General features: G+C 38.6%; 1 protein-coding gene and 1 long non-coding RNA gene across 6 annotated transcripts in view; one reads left to right on the forward strand and one right to left on the reverse strand.

Moving 5' to 3' along the window:
• The window catches only part of LOC309540342, a 416,440-nt gene that overhangs the window by 10,834 nt on the left and 391,329 nt on the right, over nt 1-14,277 (forward strand). The window lies entirely within an intron of this gene.
• FIGN (fidgetin, microtubule severing factor) overlaps nt 2,677-14,277 on the reverse strand; it is a 129,438-nt gene continuing 117,837 nt past the window's right edge. For all 3 annotated transcript variants that reach the window (XM_082236752.1, XM_082236750.1, XM_082236751.1), the window contains one exon: nt 2,677-12,238. In XM_082236752.1, coding sequence (XP_082092878.1) covers nt 9,990-12,238 — 2,249 coding nt within the window. In that variant the 3' untranslated portion in view covers nt 2,677-9,989. The remainder of the gene's footprint in view (nt 12,239-14,277) is intronic.

Raw genomic sequence — 14,277 nt, forward strand, 5'->3', positions numbered from 1 at the left:
CACAAGAAATGCAATAGTAGCTTCATTCATTATACAATGCAAGCCAGACTCCAGATTCTTAGCAAGCAAATAAGACTCTCCGAAATAGTTAATGGCAGAATGTGGGCTGGTGGAGGCTTTTTTCCTCTTTGCTATACTATACATTACCTTCTCTACTGCAATTTCAGAAAAGCTTTTTTAGAAAAGCAAAACCAGAAAAACACATCAGGAAACAGTTAAACCCTGCCTCCTTTCCTTGTAAATATTTGTATGCAGTATTTCTGAGCAGCTAATTTCATATATTACAAAAAGCTGCTCCTGCTTGCACAATATACACAAAACCATCTTACGTTCTGCAGTTTATGTGAATTCCTCAAGCATTAACTGGCAGACTGCAGAGATTATGGTCTCTAGGAATTCTAGTGTGAGGCAGCTTCTGGTGTCGAACTTCTGCCCAATAATTTCAAAAGCAAGCAACGCTGAGCTTCCCAAGCAGAAAAGAACAGGCTTTAACAAGAAAATTTTTTTTGTTAAAGGATCCGGTCCCTAGCTTACCCTATTTCTATTGGGATTGTAAAAAAATGAGATTCACTACCCCTTGAATAGCAAGTTAAGGTCAGGTTATTGGTGTTTCTGCCCTGTATCCCTGAAATAAAAAGATATCCCTCCAACAGTACACAGCAGGTATTTCTTGTCATAGACAGATCCAACATTTTTTCCTATGGAAATGTCTGCAGATTGGGGGAGGGGTTAGACTCCCTCAATGATAGGTGCTATAGTCTGCAAATAGTTTTCATGTCGGCAGGGCAACTGTGACTCATGCTGTCAGACAAGTGAAAAGAAAACCGCAGTCAGCAGCTATTCAGCAGCAAATCATTAATTAATTACATTTTAATGAACCTTAAGCAGCTACTGCGGGAGCCTTCAGAAGTTTATCAAAAATGAAGAATTGCCTTGTGTAAATCTTAAGTTGACGGGGAGAGGGCTTGAGGGTAAGAGCAAGTCTTGTATAATTTCCATACATTCACTAAAACTTTATAGCTTTTGCTGTATATTAGTGTTTCATTCCAAAACCTATAAATTTAAGGTTCCAGCTTTAAACACCTGTTTGAATTGTTCTTGGAAATAATGGTGATTTCAAGATTATTTTTTTAATTTAAAAAAAACCCTTAATGAGAACCATTATTATTTCAGTAAGGGAAAAAGTTACTGTGAGTCCTTCATTAAGTCTTAAGAGATCAGACAGGATATTTCAGTGTAGTAACTACATAGAGGAATGCTTGGCACAGATGTACTGTGAACAGCCAATTAATTTATGTTGCTATTCTGTTAAATATTTATATTTCTGTTTTGGGGATAAAGAGTTGGGGGAGATGAGGGGAATGGCTGGTTATTCCATTAACTAAAAACTTTATTATTTATCCTCTCCCCCTAATGCAAGTCATGAAAATGCAGTACACCAGACTGGGGGAAAGGGGGTCTCTGTGTGCTTCCCAAACTGCCTTCCCACTCAACCAGTTAAGTTACATAACCTTCACAAGCACTGGGAGATGGTTAGAAGATGGGAAAGAGGAGAAACAGGGTTCTGCTGAACCTAAGGACCCCTCCTCCTTTGCATATATAAGGATTGTGACCTACATTTTGGTAAATAAATGGTACCAGTGTGTTTATTAGGGCATACTTACAATGTAGTTTACAATACAGTGGTACCTCAGGTTAAATACTTAATTCATTCTGGAGGTCCGTTCTTAACCTGAAACTGTTCTTAACATGAAGCACCACTTTAGCTAATGGGGCCTCCTGCTGCTGCCGCCATGCTGCCGCTGCACGATTTCTGTTCTCATCCTGAAGCAAAGTTCTTAACCCGAGGTACTATTTCTGGGTTAGCGGAGTCTGTAACCTGAAGTGTATGTAACCCAAAGCGTATGTAACCCGAGGTACCACTGTATTCAGTTCAGTATACATTTAGCGTTATTGATAAAACCCTTTGATTGTAGATTTTTATTGAAATTGACCTTAATTTGTAAGCCACTTTGGGAACCAGTTTTGCTATAAAAAATGAGCATTTAGACTTAAAACCAGGCAGCAATTATTTTTAACTCAGAATTCTTTTATTTGAGGTATGCTTGTTCTTTTCATATTCCATGATAGTAGCATAGCCATATACAACAAATTTTACAATAGAGAAAACTTTTCATAAAAATATCTGCCTTGAACCACAACTTTTATTTTTAATTCTTCAATGATTACTACTGAAACTAGTTATTCTATATGAAAACTTAATTTCCCTGTGGTAGCAAGTATTTATGAAAAGGAATATTCAGTAGGGACAGTTAGTTACAATACTGAGCACTGGGTTTTTTTTATATTACAGTGCTAACACCCAAGAAAATGAGATGCATGGATTACAATTGAAACTGTAACAATGAGGACAAAAAAGCATTTTCAGATCTCCAGGTTAATTGTACAGCAGCTTCCTACACACATATGATCAACCATATAATGATCCCATCAAAAAAAAAAATCTAAGCAGAAATGTCTCATTTACATTAATAATGTTCACAAATTATATGAATTCATTTTGAAAGTGATGGATAATTTAAGCTTTCATCATCTAAAGCTTGTCATTTTTTTCCAAGAGAACTGGATTGTTTCATTTTTAATGAGTGCAATAATATCACATTTAGTTTCAGCAGATGCAAAATAATGCACAACAAAAATGATTTTGAGTTTGCTGAATAAATAAGCAAAACAAGTACCAGAAGAATCCAAAGAAACTTGTACTATAAAGGCTTTTCCCTCCCTGTGAGAGGTCAAAAACTGGTCAAATCCAACACATTGTTTCAATTTAAGCAAATAAAATCAATATGGCCAGGAAAGCAAAGTGCACCAAAATTTTAATTTAGTTGGGCTTTAAGAAAAAACAATTTCTGTCCCCAGACAAGTACTATTAGTTGACAAGAAATATGGCATCCCTCACCTAATACAGCAAACAAACAGAAATAATCCCCCCACCTCTTAAATCATTACATTAGACACCCTCAAGACAATGATACTCTTTCAAGAAACTGCAGTGGAAAGGATCTGATGCTACTTTTTAAATGGAACTTAAAGAACAGATTGTCAGGCATACCAAGAATTTTCAAATGCATTTCTGCATTCACATCTGTGAGAGTTGTGGATTGTCACAGTTCATTTGCTTTTGTAAAAAGATCCACAATTTGCTGACAAGCAACTAGAAAAGTTCATGCATTGACTGGGGTGGCTTACCCATTTCAGTATTTTCTTTTTATATATATATATTTTTTAAAGCGAGAGAAAGAAAACAAATTGTATCCTTCCCCCTACAGTAATACAAAGCTTTTGGAGACAAAGGGGTGGGGGAAGTGATGCAAAAATAAATAATAAAATGTAAAATACTTCATACAAAGTACTTCCAAATGTGCCATCCGTGTACAATTGCATCCAAAACCAAACACGTTGATAAAGCAGAATTAGCAACAAAACTATTTGATTACAGAACACATGAGCACCTTGATTCCATGGCTGCAATCCTGTGCACATTTGTGCATGTGTAAATAAATTTCAGTGGCATTTAGACATGAGAAATAGTGTGCAGGATTGAAGCCCATATTTTAAAGTCCTTTGGGAAGTGCCTCTTTTTTCCATTTTTGGTTTATGTTTAAACCTTGTAGACTCTTACAAATGCAGTTTGTTTCTTTTCAGTACTGTACACAGGGAATAGGAAACTTACAGACTTACAGTGTGACACATTTTTACATTACTGAAGATAAAAATAATCCTTAAATACTATCATTTGTTTCCAGTTTAAGAGCCAAGTTGTATTGTTGTCAGTTAACACGATACAGTAATAGAGTGTAGACAGATTGCAAATGCAAATAATGCTTAAGAAAATTGACAATTATTCCCCCTCCCCCAAATCAGGGTCCATCAGAATAAAGCTGCATTTTCCTATAGCATGCCAAAAAGTGGGACCTTGATAAAGATCTGCACAGTGCATAATTTCCTTTAAGTTCCTTTAAGCAATCTTGTGTTACAAGAGTACAATTAAAAGTCCATCAGTATCCCAAGTCCTCATGCATTATCTACCCTGCCACACTTTGCTAATGTGTCTTATCATTTCAGTTGTTAATACTGTTCAGTGTAGAGACAGTCTTTCTGAGGTAGACTGTTCAAGTTCAAGGACAAGTCTTTCTTACGAAATGCATGACATTCAAAAAAAGACAACAAATAAATACTACATGTACAATATGTAGCAATGAGGTAGAAATGGTTTTAAAGAACAATGTCTGAATGCACACCCAATGCGACGGTGGGGAAAATATATATATATATATATATAGATTTATAATATACATAAAAAGGAAGCAGAAAAAAACCCTCTAGTGACTGCATATAAACCAACAGAAGGAAAGAAAGAAAAGAACATACACGTGAAGTTTAGGTGTGAAAATAAACTTTTGCCTCTTTGTGTATTGTAAGACAACAAGGAGGAATGACTGCATTCCCAACCTTGGTGTAGAACAGAACCATTTTATAAATATTTAACATTCTATAGGACTGATTCATATATTCTCACACAACTCTGTAGCAAGGCTGACCCACACTGCCGACATTCTACATATCACCGAGACAGGGAGGTGAAATTTTCCTGCTTTCAGTCTAATTGTCTTTGACAATTGCAGTGCCTAGTGCTACACTTCTTGTGTTGTATTTAAAAACAGGGGAAAGAATAGAGACTTGTTCATTAAAGATGCAGTATCTCTGGTTCACAAAAATGTATCTGGCAGGTTCAAAATCGAATGTCAACCAAAGGTCTTTGCAGAGTGGGAGATTCAGTTCATGTATTGACTAGTCCCCAGTACAGCTGCTTCTTTTGAGTGTAGGAATATTTCTGGCTCTGTGTTTACTAATGTGCTTCATATATGTATAAATCTGCAAATGATTAAGGAACAGAAAGCTTTTTATCTTTCAAAGGAAAGTGAAAGCAAAAATACTTCAGGTTATGTATATATGTACAGATAACTATTGTATAAACACATGCACACATACAAGATGAAATGAAGTTAGTGCTGTAAGGGGAAGGCATGTTGATCTTCAGTTCTGGAGCATATGCTTACCAGGAGTTTTACCTACGTAAATCCCATTGAAATGCCTGGGAAGTGCAAAAGTGGGCAACACACATGCATTTCAATGGAGATTTACGTAGGAGATTTTCCTAGTAGGCTAGTGAAGAAAGCTAACATATACAGCATATACTTTAGAGATTAGGATAAGATAGGCATTTCTCAAATCAGAAGTAATTCGAACTGATGAGCGTGGGTGGCAATAAATGGTATGAACAAAATTTAAAGTCAACTTCAATGTTTTATTTTTGAGATCTCGCTTTAGAAAGGAAATATTTCAATTTCATAGAATGAGGTCTGCATTGATTTGAATGAAACACATAAGCTGGTCCTTATAACAGTCTATTCAAAGTTACACACATTTTCAGGCAGCAGAAACCTTTGTTTGCAGCTTTTGACATGTAAACACATTACCATCTACCAACATCTGTTGGAATTAATTGGGGTTTTTACACTAGATTATCTCCTTTCGAAAATTGCCTAGCAAAGTATTACGCCAGCCCATATAAAATGACCCTGTACTATTTTACAGAGCATAGCCCCTGGACAGATGAGCTAGCTTTCCCAGATGGTGCTTTGCCTATGTGTTTTACTGGGAGGTTTTATTTTCTCCTTGATGGGTTTGAAATGCACAAGAAAAACCATTTTACCCATCTATCTGCATTTGAATAGAATACAAATTGACTAATAGAGAAATATTTTGTGCAAAAGTAAATAGCCTTAAACTGCTTTCACATTCCATTGATCAGCTCAGTCAGCAAACTTTTCACTACTATCTTTAATGGTCTAAATATTTTGGGGAAAGAAGCATGCCAGAAATGTAGAGCATTTCTGTATAAACTCATATAAAGGTCATGATGCTGCATTTTGAATTGGCCTTGATAATTTGGCTGGCATAAAATTGTCCCTGCTTTTTCTGTTCTTGGAATTGTTATTGTAGTTGAAGAAGAAGCCTCATCTTATGCAAATAAATGGTGGTTTCTATTATTATCTCACCCCACACATTTTGATAGGCTACTACAGCCAGCATGCAATAGTTGTCTACCCCAAAGTATTCAAAGAACATTCCAACAAGCTATCAGGCAGGGCTTTGTTGTCCTTAACTAATTACCAGTTGTACAGAAGGAAGAGTTTGGCAGGTGCAGTTTCAATTATCATGTAGATATAATGGTGGGAGAAGCTGAAACTATTAATATTCTCCCTTCTATTAAAGGCACATGAGATCTGCCCAATATGGAATCTGACAATTCTTGCCCAAAGTTTTTATTTATTTATTGTTGATACAAAACCCATAGTTCTGACCAATGGAAAAAGATAGCAGATACCTTCCTACAGAAGCCATTTTAAATCCGCAGAACACTTTTATATGTTGGTCATATTGATTCCCTCACAAAAGCTAGTCTTCTCTTTCATGGATCATCCAACACCTTAGAAGCTTAAGTCAGGATCCATTTCTTTTGTATTGAAACATATAGGGTACAGAAGGAAATGTAGCAGCATAAGAAAAGAATGGCCCTATTCACATGGGATGCATGAAAGCAGTTGCTTCCAACTAGCATAAGGATAGTTCGTTAAAAATGAGCAAATGGGGTCTGAGCACACTGGACAAAGGCTGTGCGATTCCATTTATCAGTGAACTTCCATTGGCAGGAACTGATAGAATATTATAGCTTGCTTCCAGTTGGTAGGAAGATAGGGTAAACAAAAGTATTTCCCTCATGTTATGTAAAGCATTATAGCCATTAGCTGCTGCAAGTGGGATGAAAACCTAATCCCCTGGTGCTTGCATCAATGCATCAATGGATTCAAGTGGGTAGGTGTGGGTGTGTGGGTGTACACACACACACACACACACACACACACACACACTTTTAATTCTTTCAGCTTCATCATTTTGCTTTTTATATTTAAAGCTAATTGAAATAATAATTACCTTTCCCAACATATATGATGTAAAATGGGAGCCAAAATGTGACCTGAAAATTCTTTTGAAGTAGTTTTTAATTTTATTTAGTGGGCTATGGGGATAGAAAACTTTATATTTTATGTGGTCATGTATATGACATTATGTTTACTTAAGTTTAGTTAATAATATTGATTTAGTAGAAAGCATAGAATTTCTGGTGTGAGCATGAGTTAGTTCTTCAAAACATGCTTGAATCTTTCAAATGAGCACAGCTTGATAGCAAACACAAAATGCAATGTGTAAAAGATGAAAAACAGATCAGCAATCTGCATCAGCAAACCTGTCTGCAAGATCAATGTGAATCATTGGGAAACGGGATACTTGGGCTTCACAAACAGAAAGGAAGATATAATAGAAGAAATGTAAGAGTATTGAAAGGCAAAAAGGAAGGCATTCACTACTTGAAAATGCAAAGCATCTTACTTTACTATATCAGTGAAAGGCACTGTGTTTTTTTAAAATGCACCTTCTGCCTTAAAAGCAACAACACTAGATTTAGATTGAATAAAATAATTGCTAGAATGTACATTTTGGTTTATTTGCTCTGTTCTTAGCCATGGATATTAAAAGAAATTTTAAGAAATTAAAAGGAAATCAATAATCAGAAATAAAATACAATCTACCTACCCACTATTAACTTTCTCATCCCTAATGTTTCAACTGACTAAATGTCAAGTATGATAACTGGAAAGTAGCTTTAAAGACACAAAATAACCAGGTAACTGATTGGTCTTTTTCTCCTAAGGGCTTTTCAGTGCATTTATTTCATGTAATTGAAGGTACATTACTTAAAAGAAACATAAAATGCCAGTGCTTTGCAAGTGTTTTGCTACTCTCTCTTTAAAGTAAACAGAAAATCACTTCAAAAAAAGTGGGGGAGACTGTTCTGCTCGTGTGGCTGTGAAGGCTCGGATTGCTACAGTGCTCAGAGACATTACCAGCATCAGTCAGCTGTCATGAACAGAATTGCTCATAAAAGCATTAAAGAATAATAAAAAAGACAATGTGGAGTGGAAGCACAAAAAGAACAAAAAGCCACACATGCTAGCTAGTCTGCCTGTCCAGAAGGAAGACTCAGCAACATTTGCCCTCTCTGGACAAGGAGGGAAGAGGTAAAAGATATAGATGGGCTTCACTCCAGAACTGAATCTTCCTCCATCCCCTCCTTTCCCTTCCCTTCCCTTAGATTGAAATACTAAGCACACTTCCTTGGGAGTTAAATCTCCTGGAACTCTGGGCAACTTACTGAGTAAAACGTTCATAGGGTTCCATTAAAGTCATTAAGGAGGTTAGCATCCTAGATGTAATCCAGCTTGTCCTCATCTTTACTTTGCTTTCCAAAGAGGAATTTAACAAAAACTGAGGTAGAAATAAAATGGTGGGCTCATTTACCCTAAAAAAAAGAGAGAGACAAAAATGGAAGAGACAATGTACACACAACCCTCCCCCAGCAAAAAAAGCAAAAAAAATTCCTTCGTCTTTTGGAAATGGAAGATGAGGAAGAAAATTGTGATTGGAGGACTTAAATTTTTCTTGCTTTTTTGTTCGGTTACTATCTACTGCATTGCTGCAAACAGCTTTGCAACCCACAACCTTTCTTAGTGACCTAGAATGATTTTGTTCTATTGACGCAGTGAAATAATCAAGACACTACATCTCTAACCATGGTATAAAAGCCATTGTAGTCTAAGGTAATTTGCCTCTCAGAGTCCTAACTAGATGTTGCCTTTGACTGTCTCAGATGATTACTTAATTCGACAGGGTGGCTTTCTTGCCGTTGGTGGACTGTCTACCAATGTGTCACAAAACTGTCAAGGACTTAAGGACTTCCACACACTACTGCCATGGAAATTCTCTTGTTCCAATTTGATCCCCAATATTAAGGGGGGGGGGGAGAAAACCATTTCCTAAAACACTGGGATACCCTCTCGGGTTCTATTTTGAAATGCTGAAAGACTCATTTATAACATACTTCAGCTTGCTCCTGGATACATTCAAAATATTTCTCCTTGCCATTTTTTTTCCAACTGTTGAGGTAAACATACATACATATTTAATATAAAGTAACATTGAAGCCTATCCTATTAACTCTCAGCAGTACATAGTGCTTTCAACACATTCCTTTGAGGTACTGTACAAATCACAATCACTTTCCTGAGTTTTTTTTCTTTTTTCTTTTTTTGCAGACAGAACATTAAAAGAAATGAACTGCAGAAATTAAGGTCCAGATTACCATTACCCTGTTTTACCTGTTCTTAGTTTAGTACTGCAGAACAGACAGGATTGAGGAATACTGTTGCTCTTAGTTTAGCCAAAAAAAAAAAAAAAAACAAAAACAAAAGAAAACAAAAAAAATGTAGTTCTCTGTCGCAACGCAACCATTCATTTCTTTAGTCCCATAACATTTTGAAGTTAAAGCTCTTTATATTAGCACATGCCACCAATGTAATTGTGAGGCCAACAAAAAAGAAAAGAAAATGAAAAGAAGGGAGGGGGAGAAAGCACCACTTCAGGCACTTGACAGCAACTAAATCTCGAGAACAGCAGAATGGAATCAACACACAGGGTTCATGTCCTTCTAAAAATCAAGCCACTTGGCTCCTTGCTCCACGGCGAGAGTGTGTTGTCTAGCCTGAAGAGAATGGAGCATCAACAGATGCTTTCTGTCATCTGTGGCTTTTCAGATCAACAGCTCTTGTTTGATGCAATATTCCTTCAAACCTACACCTGGCTCTTTTGATGCAAGGTGATCATTGTCCCCCCCTCCCCCGCACAATACTCTTTCACAATTTTAACTCTACTGAAGAGGGGTTCCATGCCCTATGTAACAGGTTTGTGTGTATGTATGTGTGTGTGCACGCACCAACATTCATTACATTTTTTTAAAAAAAGACTTGTCACTGACTACAACCAAACATTTTGTTCCATTCAACATATGTATCAAGCTCTTTTTGAGATATGCTAGGCTGTATCTTGCAGAAAGCATTTTCAAAGTCTTGATATGTAATGGGCCTCAACTGGCTGGGCATAATGGCTGAAAGGTCTGTGGCTGGCATGGCATGGAGTGGGCCTACTACCGCTTCCTGACACAAATGAGCAACATCTAGTCCAGAAAAGCCTTCCGTGCGCTGGACAAGCAGTGCAACCTCCTTGTCATTGAGACAGTAATTGTGCTGTGAGAGCAGTTGTACTATTATCTGGTGCCTTGCTGTGCTGTCAGGAAGTGGGATTAAAAGTCGTTTCATGAAGTACCTTCGAAGAGATTCATCTATTTCTTCCGGTTTACTGGTGGCACAAATTACTACTATTTGGTCCTCAGCAGAAGTTAGCACAGTGTCCAGCTGCATAAGGAACTCAGTTCTCATTCGACATACTGGACTGTGTTCTTCATTCACTTGGGATGAAAGTAGCACGTCAATGTCACTAACAAAAATCACTGAGGGCTGGCGACACCTTGCCACAAGGAAGGAGGCATGAACAATTTTTTCTCCTTCCCCTATCCACTTTGTGACAAGACCGGAGCCAGTGATTTTGAAAAACGTGGCTCCCAGCTGGCTAGCTATACATCTGCCCATTAATGTTTTGCCTGTTCCCCGAGGTCCAAACAAAAGGATGCTCCGAGGTAGAGCACTCAGCCCATTGAATGCATCTGACCTCAATACTGGCCATAAAACCTCCTCTTTAATGACAGCCTTTACCAAATCTAGGCCAGCAATGTCATTCCAGTCCACAGGAGGTCCTTGGTTGATAATCTCATTGGTTACAAGGTCAATGAGGTGTGCGTCAGTATTTTTCAGTTGCTCGTCAACAGAGTGGTTGGATGAGGTAGCTGCACGAAGTCCTGGGCCTTGCATTGGGTGAGGAAGGAGTTGTCTATGCTCATCACCGTGTTCATTCATTACTGGAGAGCTGTACTTCCCAAATGGTTCACTTGCTCTTGACCCAAGTGAATTTTTAGCAGTGCTGTAGGAAGGGGGTGTCAGAGCCCTACTGGACTGGCTGAATTTCCTTTGCTGTTCAGAAGCCATTATCTGTTTTGTTGGTTTAAATGCTAAGGATGGTGGTTCAGCACTCCTGTCAAAGCCATTCCCTCTGTTGGCATTTGAAATGCTGTTGTCGGGCATCCTGTACATAGGACTTTGTGTAGATCTCTGTTGGCCATAGCTGTAATTTCCATAACTGGAGTCCATTTCTCCTTGTCCTGCCATATAGAAAGCTTTTCTTTTCAGAGAACTTGCTGAACTGTTTGTCAGGGCAGAGGGTGCAATGGGCGTTAAACCATGACTCTGGTAGCTGTAACCAGGTACTGTAGTAGGGGGAAGAGGAGTTGGAGCAGGGATTCCTGAAGGCAGATATGCTGAAGGAGGAGGAGCACCACCAGGGCTATATCCAGGCCCAACAGCACTTTGAGGGGGATAACTTGCAGATGGATAGCTATAACTGGAAAGATTAGACGTTCCATTGTAGCCTGGTACTAGGGCTGGAGGGGGTGGTGGAGGTGGGGGTGGTTGTAAAAGCCCAGAGCTATGTAGAGGGGATGGATGAGGTGAAGGAAGTGCAGGTGTTGGCTGGCCACTATAACTTGTATGCAAGTAAGATCCATTGTATCCTGTGGCATATTCCTGAGATGGGAGCCCTGAATGCAGACTGGGTACCGTATGACTTCCACATGTACTACTAGAATAACTAGATTCTGTCAGGTTACTAGCCACCCCAGGTGAACTCCCTATACTGGCAGAGACATCTGCTGGAGGGAGGGCAGTACTTACTCCAGCTTTGCTGGCAGTGATAACATCTGGGACACAGTTCATGGGATAAACACTCTCAGAGTTCAAAGAAGGCTGCCAGGGTTCACTTTCACTCTTGCGGCCATTCACCAGCCCTGATGGAGGCTCTGAGTAGTTACTTAGGATAGGCCGTTCAGCTGGCCCTTCCAAAATACCAGAATACTTTTCTGCATATTTTTTCAGCAGATTTGAGGCAGTTAGAGCAGAGATGTCATCATTAGCCCAAGCATACTGGTAGGTGCGTTGCAGGTGTCCACGGTAAGCTTCTACCTTGTGGGCAGGAGACCGGGTTGTTGAAGTGATGTCAAAGTGCTGCTCTGGCCACTGGGCATGCTCTGGCGTCCACTGCATCTTCAAGCCTGAGGATTGGGGTGGGGAGAACAAAAACAAAAACAAAAAAGCCAAAATTAACAAGCGGAAAATACTGTTGCAAAGGCATCTAAATACATCCACTTGATTTCTTCATTTATAGATATAATAATTGCTGTGCTTAAAGTCAGCAGATTATTTATACATCCAAGCTGCCTGTAAAAAAAAAAAAAGATCACCAGTGGCACATTTTCTTGAAAAATATATACATGCCCCTCTCTTAAAATATTCTACTTACAGTACAATCCTAACCATGTCTACTCAGAAGTAAGTAATAGTGAATTCAGTGTGGGATACTTTCATGTAACTGGGATTAGAATTGCAGTCTGATTAGTTGGGGTGTGGGAGTATGTGATTTAACCCAGCTGGATGTTTTAAAAGTGTAATTTGGTACATTTTTGGTATTCTGAGCATGGATTCAATGTTAAGTAACATGTTTCATACCACAAACACTCTATCTTCCCTCATCAGTTTCAGTTTTAAATTTTAACATTTTTTAAAACACACACACAGGGCGAGAGAGAGAGAAGAGAGAGAGAGACATGACACAGCTGACAGATCACATCTAGGATACCTTTCTTATTTGGTACTGAATACCTAGTTAGCACAGTATAATGCACCCTGCGCAGAACAATATGACACAGACATAGCAGGTCATTCCATAATCCAACTCTCATCTAAAGTGGTCCACGACAGTTTCAAATCTGCTTCGTGGAGTGCAGCAAAGCAATCTCCCAGGCAGCGCTCCGTTGCTTTCATCACACAAAGCCTACAACTCGGTATGAATTACAACTGGCTGCTCTCTGCCTCACAGTTCTGTTGTTGAGGCACTGGGAGGAAGGGTGGGGGGAGAAGAAAAGAGCAAAGCCCAAGCATCACTTGTCTGCCTGCCCTTTTCACTTGCTCTCCTTTCGCCTCCCTCCCTGTTCCAAACTCTCCCTTCCCCTCCCTGCCTCTAGGGTACATAGCAGGTGGGGTGAAACGAGAAAAGGAAGAATTAAGTGTAGTCTTCTTGCTAAAAGTTCAGAAAAAAAAGAAGAAGTGCTGGCTGTAAACAATCAGAGAATACTTAAGTAACGCAGTGTGACCAATGCATTAGCACAATTAACCATGCCAGGGAGAGAGAGAAGAGAGATATTTCTTTAGTTGTAATTTGGTAAGCCATTCCAAATGGCAAATAGAGTTCACCAGCATTAAAAAAAAAAAAGCTTCTTCAACTCTTTCCTATGTATCGCAGGCAGCATGAAGGCAAGCCTCAGCAATATCTTGCTCGTTTTACAAAAAGTGATTTTTATTTTTTCCACCAACCTGTCTTGTACCCTTTGGCACAGATTCTCTGATAAGAAGGCTTAGAGTAAACGAAGCATTTGTGTCACGGGTTCTCTTATGAATTCTGCGTTCTATTTTTGACAGCCTGTAGCCTCCTCATCTTGCTTTTCTTCTTCCCAAACCCCTTTAGCCCTCTTTTGCCTGACTCCAGAATCTTGACATGACCAGTTTAGCCCCGCTGAGCTAGACCTAACACAGCATACAGTTTGGTAACAGAATGGCATGTTTATTCCCTTCTGATTCCTTCTTCCTTGTTTGCACATCCGCTGCACCAGACACAGGAAGTTAATTAGCAGCATGATGCTGTGCTAATTGTGTTAATTTACAAGGTTTTAGTCAAAGAGAATCATGCCAGGGCTGGCACTGCTGTCAGGCTTTCAGCTTAATGATTAAGAAATACTGAAAACAAGGTGGGAAGAATTGCAGTAATTACACAATAAATTAATAGAGCAACAGGATTAATTTGTAAATATATTTTATTGCAGTTGTGCTCATTTGTATTGGGATTATTTAGGACAGAGTTTGTTATTGAAATTCACATAGGTTTTTGGGGTTTTTTTTGCTAACCCATGCTGTAATTTGATCTAAGAATTTCAAAAGAGCACTTGAGGTTTACCAGTTAGTATCTAAAATCATACTTTGCATAAGAATGTGTAAGATGTGCTCTAATTTAGTTTTATCTTGACAAACCCACATTTTC

The sequence above is a fragment of the Podarcis vaucheri genome, assembly GCF_965113315.1.
Source record: "Podarcis vaucheri genome assembly, chromosome: 1".
NCBI classification, from domain to species: Eukaryota; Metazoa; Chordata; class Lepidosauria; order Squamata; family Lacertidae; genus Podarcis; species Podarcis vaucheri.